The sequence below is a fragment of the Bison bison genome, unplaced genomic scaffold, assembly GCF_000754665.1.
Source record: "Bison bison bison isolate TAMUID 2011002044 unplaced genomic scaffold, Bison_UMD1.0 scf7180017863885, whole genome shotgun sequence".
In the NCBI taxonomy this organism is placed as follows: Eukaryota; Metazoa; Chordata; class Mammalia; order Artiodactyla; family Bovidae; genus Bison; species Bison bison.
In genome coordinates, this window is record NW_011494457.1 from 1,134,477 (window position 1) to 1,150,406 (window position 15,930).

At 41.0% G+C, this 15,930-nt stretch overlaps 1 protein-coding gene across 1 annotated transcript in view; it reads right to left on the bottom strand.

Annotated features, from left to right (window-relative positions):
* Positions 1–15,930, bottom strand: part of SLC25A17 (solute carrier family 25 (mitochondrial carrier; peroxisomal membrane protein, 34kDa), member 17) — a 24,538-nt gene that overhangs the window by 6,151 nt on the left and 2,457 nt on the right. The window contains exons 3-7 of the mRNA XM_010833750.1: positions 15,889–15,930; positions 14,347–14,498; positions 2,401–2,517; positions 1,295–1,440; positions 1,111–1,206 (exon numbers count right to left, since the gene is read on the bottom strand). The exon at positions 15,889–15,930 is cut by the window's right edge and continues 2 nt beyond it. Coding sequence (XP_010832052.1) covers positions 1,111–1,206; positions 1,295–1,440; positions 2,401–2,517; positions 14,347–14,498; positions 15,889–15,930 — 553 coding nt within the window. The remainder of the gene's footprint in view (positions 1–1,110; positions 1,207–1,294; positions 1,441–2,400; positions 2,518–14,346; positions 14,499–15,888) is intronic.

The window sequence follows — 15,930 nt, forward strand, 5'->3', positions numbered from 1 at the left end:
TACTTTCATTAACGCCTCCATTTTACTCATCGGTTTAAGTCCTTCGAATTTTTTCTCCCAAACACAACTTGAATCCCTCCCTTTCCACCATCGCATCTCATACACATGTGACCAAAATAGCCTCCTAACCTGAAACTCCCTTTTCTCTTATCCTGAATAGTCATAGTAGTCTTCTCAAATTATAAATGAGATCACATTATTCTTGTCTAAAGCCTTGCAACGGTTTCCTGTTGCAGTGAGAATAAAACCCAGTCATCACTCATAGCCATCCTGCTTCTTTTCTGATCTCCTTTTGAGCCACCTCCAGCCACAGTGGCCTCCCTTTCAGTTGCTAGGATTCATCAAGCTCTTAGTACACCATGTTCCCTCTACCTGGAAAGCTCTTTCTTCTGCTCTTTGCATGGCTGGGTCCTTACCTTCCTTTAAGTCTTGATTTACACAGGGCTCCTCAGAGGACCCACCCCAATCGTGCCATCTTAGAAGACCCCCACTGTGGCCCTCTCCACTAAATCACAGAATGTGGCTTACTTCCTTGATAGCTCCTTCCTCAACCTGCAGTTACTTATTTATGCTGATTTACTTGTTCGCTCTCTCCTCGGTTAACTCCCAAGGGCAGGGACTATGGCTTTTATTCACCACGTGCACCCCAGTTGCTCGTAGAATGGGTACTTGAAAAAATATTTCACAGAATAAATAATTGAATGAATGAGAAACTAGAAATTTGAAAATACTTCAGGAAAGCTACATCATTCATTCCTTCTGAATGAATCTCTGATTCTGTAAAGGGAAATCTACCCTATGCACCAGGCCAATCAACCTGAATGTGAAGGAAGCAAGCTTATTATGTTCCTGAGGTCTTTAAAGAACTTCCTCCATACTTGGATTTTCTAAGACAGCAGGTGACCAAAGAAATTCAAAATGTAAACTTTGTTCCAAACCAAAGAGAAAACCAACTGACAGCCTGACTAGTTAGCAAAATATCAAACAACGGGAAATTGGCTGAGAAATGCTCTGGAGCACTTCACGGCTTTATTAACACTGCTTCAAACAAAGAAACCACATTATTTTAGAATGTTGTCTGTCTAAATGCAGGAGAAGCCCAGCACTCACCCTCAGAATTGATTGTACTGTCTGCATAGGATAGGTGACCGTGGTGGCGACTGCTTTGGCAATTGCACCAATGAGGAACACATCCAGGGAAGAAAGCTGCAAGGCAAAGAAAGAACGAACTGCATCAGTCCACACAGTGAGAAGGGGTCAGGGGCTGTTTGCAGCTTTCAAGATCAGGGCTTACCTTCGTTCGTTTCTTTAAAAGCTGCCGTTTTAAGCCTTCGTAGAACATGAACTGGATGGCAGGATTAAAGACCAGCAGAAGGGAGGGAAAGGTGCCGTTCCATAAAGCCAGGATCCCTTCATCCCGGATGATCTGGTGAAAAGCATCTAAGCGAGAAATCAAGGACCTTTGAGGACAATCCCCTAACTAGAAAGACAACGTGCCCAGAACACAGGCCAGACTGATTCTATCAAGATTTCCTTCTGGCAATGACAAGTTAATCCGTTAACTGCTTCTGGAGAATCATCAGATACTGACAGTCACTGAGTTATTGAGAGACTAACTTCAATTGTTGGCAACCCTTCCTGACAAATCTGGGGTTAGCAGGTCAAGTTTTCCTCAGTACTGATCATCTCCACCTCTGAGCTCTCTGTATTACACAGACAGAATGGGGAACGACAGCCTGTGGGTTTCACAGTGAAGGCCAGTACAGAAAAAGATAAGACAGTTCTCCAGAGTTCATTTTATAGGACTGCCTTTTAAGAAAATCACTGTCCTCATTATAAAGAGGGAAAGATGGGGAAGAAGAAACTGGCAGTGTGATACTATTAAAAAGTAGAATCTCAAAGATATCAGACACTAATTTTGTATCTTTATTCAAAGACAACACTGGGGGAGAAAAAGTAGCAAATTATTCTTCAGAAATATTCATCCCTTCCCACCTTCGCTCTATGGGCTATACTCCACCGGTATATTTCTCTATCCCTTGTCTTGAGGCTTGGCCATTGGGAGTGTGTTGGCCAAGACGATGGTAATAGACAAGATGCAAACGGGGGCTTGAAATATGCTTGTATGATCAGGCATGTCTTCCTGTGCTTTTGCTATCACCAAGAGAAGAATATCCTGAGGCTGGTCCCAGGAAATGGAAGAGAGACACATGCAGCTGAGAATCCTAGGCTGGAGTCATATTAGATGAATCAAATCCTTGCCAATCCACAGACACAGGAGCTAAACAAATGCTTACTGTTGGACATTGAGATTTGAGGCTGTCCTTATCATGCTGATAAATTCCAGATACAAAGAGAAAAGAGAACCTTTAAAAAGGAACACATCCAAAAGACACTCACCAATGATACCACTGTAGTTGGTCGGTACAATGTCTTCATTCCTAAATTTTGCCCCTTGCAGCTTCAGTCTGGTGTTTACCACCCAGAGTGGAGTTGTGAGCAGCACATTCACCACCCCTGTAAAGAGAAAGGGGGCGAGACAAAGGGAAAGCAAAATGTAACCTTTATGTTAAAGCTAAACACGTCCCTGTTCCAGTTATTTTTCTGCTGACCTACTAGGAGACCTGAGGTGAGGTGTCCCTTTGTGCCAAGGTACAACACAAGCCACCACTGTTAGAAGCAATTCAGAAGCCTTGCCGAGAGCGGGCTGGCCGGCAGCAGCGCCTCGCCACGGGAGGAGAGTGCAGAGTTTCCTCCTTTGTACACTAAGAGGCAATCTGTCAACTTATGCAGCATCCAAAGTAGCAATTTTGATATAGTTTTAAATACAGTTTTTAAAAACAGCTTTCAGATGGGGGAACTGATTTCTTGATCACATGCTAAATAAGTCCATGACAATATCACATAAAACACACACCTTCCAACTCTCACGTAAGTAGCTCACATGGTTTTAAGTGAGTACGGATCCAGTACCATAAAAGACAGGTGGGAGAAAGTGTGACATTTGAAAGGACTTCGACAGGGACTAGAGTCTCACAGAAGAGTTCCTCATCACTCGGGGAATTAGGACAGGCAGGCAGCAAGCAGTCGTTATGAACCATCACAAAAACACCTGCAACAGCTTCACAAGCATCGTGATTCTTACAAGCTTAAGGATGGGGATCTTGGCCACCCAAGGTGGCCTCAGAGTGGAACAATACAACGAGCCAGGTGCTTCTGTTTTGAAAACACACGATCCCAATTTTAGCACCATCTTGAGATATTAAGACATTCCTCATCAGTCCTGAAATGATTAGAGAAAAATACCAGACAGACTTGTAATAAAAATGCCTGATGCACATTTATATACTTTATAAATGTGTGTTAAATAAACATTTAACAAGTAAACTAATGAACAAACTCAGCCAACAACCATATACCAAGCTATCGGGCCACGCTCAGAAGTGAGAGGCACAATCGTAAAGAAGAGAAATCTTTTACAAACAGGATTGGGAATTCCCTGAGGTCCAGGGTTAGGACTTGGTGCTTCCACTGCAGGCGGCACGGGTTCAGTCCCCAGTCTGGGAACTAAGATCACGCAAGCCCCATGGTGCAGTCAAAAAACAAACAACAACCACAGCAACAGAGCAAGATTAAGGATGTTTTGATTTAAGGAATTTCAAACATACTATACAGATAACACCAAAGTTAATAAACTTGGTGAAAATGCCAGGAAATCCGAATCCTGAATTTTCATTAGTGGAATGCAAGACATTTTGGCACCTCTCTCTCGGGAACATTATGAGAACATATTTCTCAAAAGGCATTATCGTTTTATGAGTTGTATTTGTTAGAATTTTCCATATAACACCAAGGAGTCATCTTTAGTTATGACTCAAAATCTTCATACATTGTCAAGATACTGGTCATAATCTGAAAAAGTCGTAACTAAGATTCTTGCAAGTCTCATTTTAAAAAAGCACCAGTGCCCAAGAGGCCAAGATAAAAGAGTATCAATACACACTCATCTGCCCAGACTTTATAATGTATTCCTATTCAATATAATGTACACATCACTTAACAAAAAAACCAACAGTCCGAAAAATCAGAGTGGAAAGTACTACTGAGCAGTCTGCTGCTTTTGTTTTAGACGAAGACAGGCAAGCTCAGAACCAGAGATCACAAGCTTCCGCGGGCACTGTAGTGCAAACACCTTTCTAAACAAATGAAATAGGTTGCCCATTAAAGAAATTCTTTGGAAATAAAAATTCCCTTCATGTTCTACTCGAGAGGTAGGCACACACAGAACAGGTCAGAGGAAATGCAGCTAAATGAAGATTTAGCCATTATTCAGGAATCTGCTTACATTATCCTGTTACCCACATGAGCTGAAAGACTGAGAGGATTCTAAGGACAATGTCAAGTACAAAAATGCATCATATCATTTACAGAAGAGAATATAAAGTCCTTGTAAGAACATTCTGTACTTCAAAGCTTTTTATCTGAGAAGATCTTTGTTCATACTCTAAGCCAAATAGATGGAAAGGTTACTTTTTAACCACTTTCATTTTATGAATTCTGAGAAAACACTTGAGGATCCAAGACAAAAACTTGTACCCTATATAAGCAAGCAAAGGACATTTCTCTGTGGAGGAAAAACCAGCTGCAAAAGAATATGATGAGCGATTTCAACTCTTACTAAGGTACAATGGGTATGGCTGCAGAATAAAGAAAGCTGTCTGCTTATTTATGTGTAGGAAATTTCACCAGTTCCAAGTCATGGCCGTTATTTCAGCTCTAAGATAAGAATACCAATACTTTACCTACTTAAGAACAGGAGACTGTTCTCTTTCCAATTCGAGTGATTCTATTTTCTTTCTTTGTTCATAAAAAATAATTTACCGGAAAACACAATCAAAAATAAGAGATGAAGAACAGCTACTGAACATACTAAAATCATTCACTGATTCAGGGAATAATTGGAACACAGCTATTTACTTCTGAAATCTTGAAAACGAAGTTTTATTAGCAGTGAGTCTCCTGAGTTAAGGACAGAAAACAAAAACAGAGAACATTAATTGGGTGCTCTTCTGGGGAACACGTGCAATGACCGCTGAGACAAGAAAATGGCAGATCAAGGTCACCAATCTAAGAGTTTGGCTCCCTACAAAGGAAGGCGACTTGATACACTGCAGGAACAAGCCTGCCTTACCAGATTTAAGGCATAAAGGCAGGAAATTAATTTCAACTGTTGCAACAATGATAATACCATTGGCACTCAAAAAGAGTTATTGACAAAAATTCCAATTTCATAAAAATGGCAAGTATCTTCATTTATGTTATCTGTCAGGTTCTGGGCTCAAATTCTTCTCCAGGGTATTAAGCTACATGGGTTTTTTCCTGTGAAAATACAATAAATAGTAACAAATCTAAGTTTCTAGCACAGCCGGAATAACAATAGCACTTGTGCGTAGTTCTCCTGGGAGATGATGTAACTCATTCCTACAGTGACGGTAATACAATGACTGGGCTCACAGAAGGAAGAGAAAAAAGCTGTTCTCATTGTAAAAATGTGCAGGCACTGGGGAATTCCCTGGGTCCAGTGGTTAGGACTTGGCGCTTCTACTGAGGGGGCAGGGGTTCATCCTGGTCAGGGAACTAAGATACCACAAGCCCCGCAGTGCAGCCAAACAAACGAACAAAAATTCGTAGGCATTAAGATATAAAAACATGTTACGAGGAGAAGTTAAAACTCCTAACAGTAATTTCCAAGGAATTCCCTACCTTCAGAAAAAGAGAGGACCTATCATCAAAGAATCTCAGAATCATCAAGGACTATACAAATCATTTAACCAAGGGTCTCTCAACTGCCACTGTTCACGTCTGGGCGGCAGGGGTGCAGATGTGTAGGGTGTGGAGCAGTGTCTCTGGCCCTCCAGCCACTGGATGCCAGGAGCATCCTCTGGCTGTGACAACCAAAAATATCTCTAGACACAGTCACACGTTCCCCATGGACCTAATGCAATCACCAAGTGGATTGGTGATTATTCACTTTATTTTTGGGACTTCCCTGGTGGCTCAGATGGTAAAAGCATCTGCCTACAATGTGGGAGACCTGGGTTTGATCCCTGGGTTGGGAAGATCCCCTGGAGAAGGAAATAGCAGCCCACTCCAGTACTGTTGCCTGGAAAATCCCATGGGCAGGCTGCAGTCCATGGGGTCGCAAAGGGTTGGACACGACTGAGCAACTTCACTTTCACTTTATTTTTGAAAACCTCAAAAGACAGGAATTCACTATCACCCCAAAAAGTCTATTCTTTCCAAGAGCAGTTAGAAGTTTTATTCTTATTGGTATTAAATCTACCTTCTTAAAGCAAGTGGAAACATATAAAACCAGCCAGTAGGTGTTTTTTTTACCTGAGATATGAACTGAAGAGTAAAAAGTTAGCCTGTCACTAAGTTGTGTCTGACTCTTTGCAACCCCACAGATTGTAGCCCGCCAGGCTACTCTGTCCATAGGATTCTCCAGGCAAGAATACTGGAGTAGGTTGCCATTTTCTTCTCTAGGGGACCTTCCTGACCCAGGGATAGAACCTGAGTCTCTTGCATTGGCACTGATCCCCACCAGGGAAGCCCAATTAGCAATTCTTAAGTGACTTTATGTGTATTTTAGGAGAAGTAAATGTTTATGACCTGCAAGTAAGTCACCTATGGTTTGCTCATCAAATATGTACTGTGTGTCTAGTATTTAGTTGGCAAAAAAATTCGTTCGGGTTTTCCCATACAATTGTTACATGCTAAGTAGGTGCTGATGATACAACAGGTACACAAAAAATGAAAATCTCTGTCCTTGTGAAGCTTATGTTCTAATAGTGTAAGACAGGATAAATAAGGAAAATACATAGTATGTCAGAGGATAAAGTTAAGGAGAAAATTTAAGCAGAGGAGGGAGATAGAGTTTTGGTGGTAGAAAGGGACTCCATTTTAGACAGTGTAGCCATTCGGAGAAAAACTTTACAGGAGGTGAGGGAGCTAACCATGCAGGAACCAGGAAGAGGAAAAAGCTTCAAGTTCACGGGCCCCGAGGGAGAAGTATTCTGGGACAGTTCAGGCTGGCGTGGCTGTAGTGGTGTGAGGGGCACGGATAGGTGGGCAGGACACACTGGGCTCTGGGGACTCTGGCTTTTATTCTGAGTGAGAAGGGAAGCAACTGGAGGCCTCTGAACAGAGGAATAATACAATCCCTCTATGCTTTAGTGTGATCACACTGGCAGCTGTGTTGAACACGTATTGAAGGGGACAAAGAAGGAAGCAGGCCATCAGTTAGGAGACTCTGAGGACAATCCTGGCAAGATTCAATGGTGGTTTGGGCTCAGGTAGTACAAGTAGGGGAAAGGGGCTAACTGCTAGATACCATATGAAGAAACAGGAAATAGGATTCGTTCATGGACTGGGGGTGGGGTCAGAGAGAAAGAGGATGAATTCAAGACTCTTGGGAGGGCAACTAGAAGATGAGAGTTGCTACTTAAGAAAATGGGGAAGACTGCAGTCCTTTGAATTGACTTAAACAACATTAAAAATTTAATTCATTCAACATTTAATCAGCACTTTCTGTGTATCAGCCACTGCATTAAGGTACTAGATATGCAGAGATTTTTTTTTTTTAAGTAATTTCTGCCTTTAAGGAGGGTCTAAGCGACTTAGCAGCAGCAGCAGCAGTAAAAGATAAAAGACAAATATGCAGACTACTGTTATCCAGTAGCGTAAGCACTTAGAGGTATACACTGAGTTGAAGCACAGAGGGTGGGCACCTAACCCAGAATAAACCTGGGGGTGGTGGGTATGAGAAACAGGGAAGGCTTCCTGAAGAGGAGGTGGCGTGAGCGGAGAATAAAAGGATGAATAGGAGTTAACGAGACAAAAAAGAGCAGTAAGACTGCTTCAGGCTGACAACAGCAGCTGGCGAGGAAGGAATCACGGCCTGGGAGGACAGGCACAGGAAGGCCAAGCTAGGGAGGGAAGCAGTACCACAGCAGATGTGGTACGGGGGACCCTTATCCTGCATGTGTACGAGGCAGGGAGTGTCTTCTCTGCTGAGGGCGCTGTGACATCATCCTATCAGCAGGCGGCAGGGACTGAAGGGTTTGAGGCTGGGCCTAACAATCCGATTCAGACCTCAGAACAGCAGTTCTCAACCACTTCTCTGACAAGACGTGTAATAGATGATGTTCACAATCCACGCAGACCCGTGGGTTCTAACTGTACGTCAATTCCATTCTTTTCTCACACTCTCAAGAAAACAGTTCAGAATGTACTAATAAATGAATGAGAATGATACCAACACAGTGGGCTCTCTTTTAACCAGTTCCACATACTGGACTCACCAGATAAACCTGTGTTCCTCTTTCCCTTTACAGACATTCTGACGAGGCCATGGCGCATTGGCTCCTGCAGCCTGGAGGCTATGCTCTAGTGTCCCCATGCTCTTTTACTTCCATCCCACGGGGGCCGAGGCTTACCAAGAGTGAATTATGCCTTTTCTCAAACCTGTTTATGTCGGTCATATCTGTTACAGTAGACAAAGCATTTATAGGCACAGGTTATTGTGGCTCAGCTGGTAAACAATCTGCCTGCAATGCAGGAGACCTGGGTTCAATCCCTGGGTTGGGAAGATCCCCTGGAGAAGGAAAAGGCTACCCACTCCAGTATTCTGGCCTGGAGAATTCCATGGACTCTACAGTCCATGGGGTCACAAAGAGTTGGACACGACTGAGCGACTTTCACTTTCATACCAGAAAAAAAGCACAAAACTCCCATCAGTGAGTGGATATGCCTTGGCCATACAGAAAATTAGAGAAGTATATATTCATATATCTTAGGTTAAAATAAAATATTTAAGGCACATGGGCCATTTATGACATTCCATACTTCTACTGACTTTTTAAAAGCTAACCACCCTACCATACTGGGCTAGCTGTTTTAGGTGTGGGAGAATCTACTGTAACTGTAAATTGTGTAAGAGTCAGAAAGGAAATCAGCAGAGTACAGTGAGAGCATGTAGGGCTTCCCTGGTTGGCTCAGATGGTAAAGAATCCACCTGCAATGTGAGAGACCTGGGTTCGATCCCTGGACTGGGATCCCCTGGAGAAGGGAACAGCTACCCACTCCAGTATTCTGGCCTGGAGAATTCCATGGACTGTATGGTCCCTGGGGTTACAAAGAGTCGGACACAACTGAGCGACTCTCACTTCACGGCGAGAGAATGTAACAAGGGGTGGTGTATACCTCATGTATAACGGGAAGCCAGACACAGCAAACAAACAGCTCTGGACAAGCACAAGGGAGAAGATTTCATCCTATATTCCATAAAATAGTAGTTTCATGGAAAGTTACCTAAGTTAGTCCCTGACAGTGAGACATAACCTTTTCAATGTAAATATATATGGAAACTAATATAATCAAGGTATTACAAACATTTAGTCTCAGGAATAAAAGATCATACCAGACTTTCATTTGTTGCAGTTATATAAAAAAGAAGATCCCCTCTCTATAGGCTGGATCTATTCTGATTTTTTTTTTCAGTGAACAAATTTCAAACCTGAGTTCTTCAAATTATAAGTGTCTGAAAACTATTCTTCTAGAAAGGCTACCTGAGCAGAACTGTGCAAAGTGTGTTAGTGAGAAAGACTTGAGAAGCAAGGAGATCATAGCAGAGCAATGGTCCAGGTAAGGGATAGTAATACTTGATTTGGGGAAACAGTTATGGACATGGAGAAGAGGGCGTGCGTTCAAGAGATCTTTAAGAGACAGACTGGTGGTTCATGAAGCCTGAGCAGACACAGAGGGAAAGAGAGCACTCTCTATGAAGACCTCCAGATTTCTGTCCTGAGCTACCTACTTATTCATTCATTTCCTCAGAGAAAGTGCGTTACACTCTTTATTTGAAAGCTGGTCTGGCTGAGGTTGGGAGTCTGTGTATGCATGCTCAGTCGCCTTCAGTCGTGTCCAGTTCTTTGCAACCCTATAGACTATAGCTCTTCAGGCTCCCCTGTCCGTGGGATTCTCAAGGCAAGAGAGTTGCCATGGAGAGGGTTGCCATGCCCTCCTCCAGGAGATCTTCCTCACCCAGGGATCCAAGTCAAGCCTCCAGCATAGGCAGGTGCATTCTTTAGCCACTGAGACACCTGAGAAGCCCAGAGTTGGGGGTGAGGGTAGTCAAAAGGTAGAAAACTTCCAGTTATAAAATAAATAAGTCATGGGGATATAATGTACAAGGTGACTTTACTTAATAAAGTTGTATTGTATATTTAAAAGTTACTGAGAACAAACCTTAAAAGTTCTTACCACAAGAAAAGAAATACATTTGTAAATATGTGTGATGATGAATGTTAACCAGATTTGTTGCAGTGTTAATTTCACAATATACACAAATACTGAATCATTATGTTGTAAACCTGAAATTAATATAATATTATATGTCAATTATATCTCAATTAAAAAAAATAAAGTTGGTTCAAGGGAAAGTTTATTATCTAAAAATCAACTAAAGACTAGGTCGCGTGCTGCTCGCTGGGGTTGTCGCCTTAGAGATCTGCACGGGCTGGGCTTGCGAAAGGATCAACATGCCTAGATTTACTGCATCCTTCCTTGGACGAGGAAAAGAAAAAACATAAAAAGAAATGGCTGGTTCAAAGTCCAAATTCTTACTTCATGGATGTAAAATGTCCAGGTTGCTACAAGATTACCACGGTCTTCAGCCATGCTCAGACAGTAGTGCTTTGCATAGGCTGTTCAACAGTGCTGTGCCAGCCAACAGGAGGAAAGGCCAGACTCACGGAAGGCTGTTCATTTAGAAGGAAGCAACACTAATGATCCACACAACTTCTTGAATTTGTGTTCTATCGCAGAAAGCCTTATCAGTTCAGTAATTCCAGTTAATCTACCAAGATAATGTAATTACATTTAATTTTGTAAGGTATACAGCAACACTCTCCTATTTTAGTGTCAGTTTTTTAATAAAGTTTTGATTATGGGCAAAAAAAATAAATAAATAAATAAAAATCAACTAAAGACTAAAATAAGACTACTAAGCATAAGAAAGGCTCAGAGACCAAATGAAAAGTAGCAGTGGTCTCATAAGGTGAAGAGGAGGAGCTGGGCCATGAATGCTCTTGGTCTGGCTACTGGTTTTCAGTCAGATCATTTATATTTCAATTGGACATTTACATTATTCAGTTGTGCAGCTTCCAAATCTGTAATTTTTCAAAGAATATATCAAAAAGTAAGTCCACAAAATACCAACACTAAATGGACAACATTTAAATAAATTAATTGAGATACTAACTAAATAGATAAGCACACACACAAAAGGAAATAGATCTACTCTTTTCCCATCTCTTTAATAAAACTCTGATTAACTCAACAAATACTTTATTTATTCAGCAAATATTTATTGAGCTCCTACTACGTTAGGAATTGTTCTTACTGAAAATTTAGCAAGGGAGGGGGAATATATGTATATAACAATATATATGTATATGAATATATATGTATATATAATAACTAAAGTGAAACTGAAAGTAGCTCAGTCGTATCCAACCCTTTGCGACTCCATGGACTATATAGTTCATGGAATTCTCTAAGCCGGAACACTGGAGTGGGTAGCCTCTCCCTTCTCCAGGGGATCTTCCCAACCCAGGGATTGAACCCAGGTCTCCCGGGTTGTGGGTGGATTCTTTACCAGCTGAGCCACAAGGGAAGCCCATATAATAACTAAACACAGCTATATAACTGCAACATATATTATCTTACATACGTAATATATACCTCATACATATGAGCTATACATAAGATACTGCTCTGTATCTTACAGTGTTCTATTCCACTAAGAAGAAACAGACAGTAACTAAATTTTCACAGTATCAGGTTAATGGCTTCCCAGCTCTTCTGAAACCTCAGGTGACAAGGATCCAAAGACTTCTAAAATCGGGCTCCTTAACTCTCCAACTTACTGCTCATGTTCCTATACTCACTTTACCCACTCACTAAATCGCTCACTGTTCTAAACAAGGTCCTATATTCTCTCAATTCCCTCCATCGGGAAACTACCACCACTTATCTCCAAGTGCTACTAATTCTGCCAAGGTTCAGTTCAAGAGCCACTGCTTTCTATATGCAGATATCTCCCAGCCAAAAGGGACCCTCTTTCTCCTATGAACCCCAAAAGTATTAACGACTATGATGATACTGACTACACTGAGCTGTGCACTAAGATCTCTTTGTCACACCTGACTAAACGCTTTCACACTAAGAGTGGGCTTCATGGGTATGCAACCCTGTCTCGTGCTTGGTGTAAGGCTTCACTGTCAACCATCTTGGAGTGCTTAATCAATTGTGAACAGGAGTCCTGCATTTTCAGTTTACACTGGACCCTGGAAATTATGTAGCCAGTCCTGTTCATGTTAAACATCTCAGTCCAAAAAACAAAACAAACAAACAAAACCCCCAGAAAATAAGCAGGAAAGGTACTGTAATTTTCATTTTTAAAAAAAGAGATCTTAATGTCCATAAATTCCGGGTACAGGCTACTAAACAGGGATAACTGACCCTCTTCTCCTATTAAGAAGATGAAAACAAGCCAAGTTAGCTCAGAAATAAACTTTCCTGTATGTGGTCAGCTGAGCTTTACAACGGTGCCAATGGGGTAATGGACAGTGTAGTCACATCAGCAAATGGTGTTAAGGAAACTGGACATTCACACACGTAAGAATCAAATTGAATCCTTACTGACGCCACACACAGAAAGTAACTCTAAACGGATTAAAGACTTAAAACTATATAACTCCTAGACGAAAATTAGGAAAAAAGCTTTCATGGCATTAAACTTAGCAATGATTTCTGGGACATGACACCTAAAGCACAGGCAAAAAAGGGAAAACAAGCAAATGGCATAACATCAAACTCAAAAACTTTTGAGCATCAAATGACATAACCAACAGAGTGAAAGGCAACCCACAGAATGGTAGAAAATATGTGTAAATCATATATCTGATAAGGGGCTAGTATTCAGAATATATAAAGAATACTTATAGCTCAACAGCAAAAAATCAAATAACTCAAAAAAAGGAGCAAAGATTTGAACAGACATTTCTCCAAAGATGCTCAGCTTCAGATGAAAAGATGCTCAACATCACTATCATCAGAAAACTGCATATCAAAACCACAGTGAACTATTATTTCGCTCTCATTATGATGGGAAAAAAAAAAAACAACGAAAATAACAAGTGTTGATGAGGATGTGGAGAAACTGGAACCAACTGCTGGCGGGATTATGAAACGGTGCAACCACTGTGGGAAACAGCACAGTAGTTCCTTTCAAAATTAAAAAAAGAATTGCCATATAATCCGGGAATCTCACTTCTTGGAACATATCCAGAAGAACTGAAAGCAGGGACTCAGAGAGATTCATACAACCCACGCTCACAGCAGCAACTATTCACAGTAATCAGGAGGTGGGAACAACCTCAGTGTCCATCAGTGGGTGAATGGATAAACAGAATGCGGTATATACATACAACAGAATACCATTCACCCTTATAAAACAAGGAAATCCTGTCACATCCTACAGCATCAATGAACCTTGAGTACACATTATTCCGAGTGAAATAAATCAGTCAAAAAAAGAGACAAATACTGTATGATTCCACTTTCATGAGGCATTGAAAGTAGTCAAATTCATACAAACAGAAAGCAGAACTGGAGTTACCAGGGGCTGGGGGGAGGGTGGAAAGGGGAATTGCTGTTTAATGGGTATAGAGCTTCTTATTTCGGAGAAGGCAATGGCACCCCACTCCAGTACTCTTGCCTGGAAAACCCCATGGATGGAGGAGCCTGGAAGGCGGCAGTCCATGGGGTCGCTGAGGGTTGGACACGACTGAGTGACTTCACTTTCACTTTTCACTTTCATGCATTGGAGAAGGAAATGGCAACCCACTCCAGTGTTCTTGCCTGGAGAATCCCAGGGACGAGGGAGCCTGGTGGGCTGCCGTCTATGGGGTCGCACAGAGTCAGACAGACTGAAGTGACTTAAGCAGCAGCAGCTTCTTATTTGTAAGATGAAAATGTTATAGAGATCTGTCTCACAATAATGTGAATAAACCTACTACTGAAATATACACTTAAAAAATATTAAGATGGTAAATTTTATGTTATGCATTTTTACTATACACACACACAGACTCAAGTTAGAAAACTAATTACATTCTTTGTAGTATTACTGTGTGTTAAAATAACCTCATATAGGGTATATGAATACAATATAAACAATAAAATATAAAAACACCTTATATTCAGAAAACTTAAAGTTACCTGCAACAAATCCAACTACCAGATCTTTTCCAGTAGTAGAATGTTGACCTTTGACCCAGACTGCTTTGAGGCTATTAAAAGTGTAGAAATATACAAAATTGGAGCAGCAGAGACTGGAGATAACTGGAAACCACCCTCGATATGGTGCCAGGCTAGGAGAAGAACACAATAAGCAAAGTAAAGATGTGGGACAGAAGCCTCTAGAAAAGAAAGTCCTAGAAAAGGCTGATCATCATTCACATATTCTCAAAGTTCATTCCTATATCAAAATAAACTCCAAACTGTACACATATCCTACCTTCTGAGGATGCCCAAGAAATCTTTTCTAGCATTAAAGATAACAGGAAACAACATACATTCAATGACTGATTTACTGATTCCTCCCCTTGATTTCCTTTAGAAATTACTATATAAAATTAGAGACAATTTCCTCATGACTGTTAGTTAATATAGCATCACTCACTTTATTACAAGGCAAGAACATTTAAAATTAAGTAAATACAGAACAGAAGTGATGGGGGATTCCAAAAAAAGTGATCGGGACATAAGGGCACGGGAACCAGACTGCAGGGGCTCACACTGGCCACAGCTGGGACAATGTGACCACCAAAATAACTAAGGAATCGACTGGAAACCACGGCATTTCTGAGTCTCTATAATACTAAATTAAGTATTTCCTCATAGACTGCTTACAGGTGCAAGAGAGGAAAAATAAAATTATTCAGTGGTTAACTCAAATCTAAGAAATTGTAATTAACCAGTAAAGGGCAAGTGGACAATATGTGACTCTAGATGGGACATCCCAAGAAGGACACAATTTCACCTACATGTTATTCTGCCCAAGAATGCATAGATTCATGCTAATCATGAAGAAACTTGAGGCAAACTTAAAATGAGAAACATTTTATTTAAGGAAAAATAACGGGAGAAGGTCCACACTCTGAAAATGTCAGTCATAGGGGTAAGGGGCTTGATGTACGGTATATAACTTACTAACAAATAATTCTGAAAAAAACTTGAGTGCGTTGTGTGTCTGTGTAGTAAAGGAAGGAGGATGGGGCGGGCGGAGAGGGAAGGAGAAAGCATGAGCAGAAATGGAAAAAACAAATAGGAAAGAAAATGTCAACAACGGGTCAATCTGGGTAAACTACATACTGGTATTCTTTGTATTAACACTATTTTAGCTTTGCAGCTTTTTGTAAATTTGAAATTATTTCCAAATTAAAAGCTTTTTAAAAGGTACACAGGTCTGAATGTATCTGATAGGATGAATCAAACAGCTATCACCTCCTTCAACTTACTGTACATAAAACAAAGCATAGGTTTCATGTGAAGTCTCTGTGATCAAGAATTATAATGGCCAACCACAGACCTTCAAGGAAGTGAAAATAACTATGTAGTTAAAAGTCAGGCAACTACAAATTCACAACACAACGAGGCTATGAGAAATGGATAGAGAGTGAGCAGAGACACGACAGACGCCCAGGAATCTCCCAGTGAGCTGCTCCATCTGACAAAGATGAACGAGACGGTAGTACTCACAGGCCTTCTTCTTTAATGATCTCCAGGAGCACCATGTGTGTT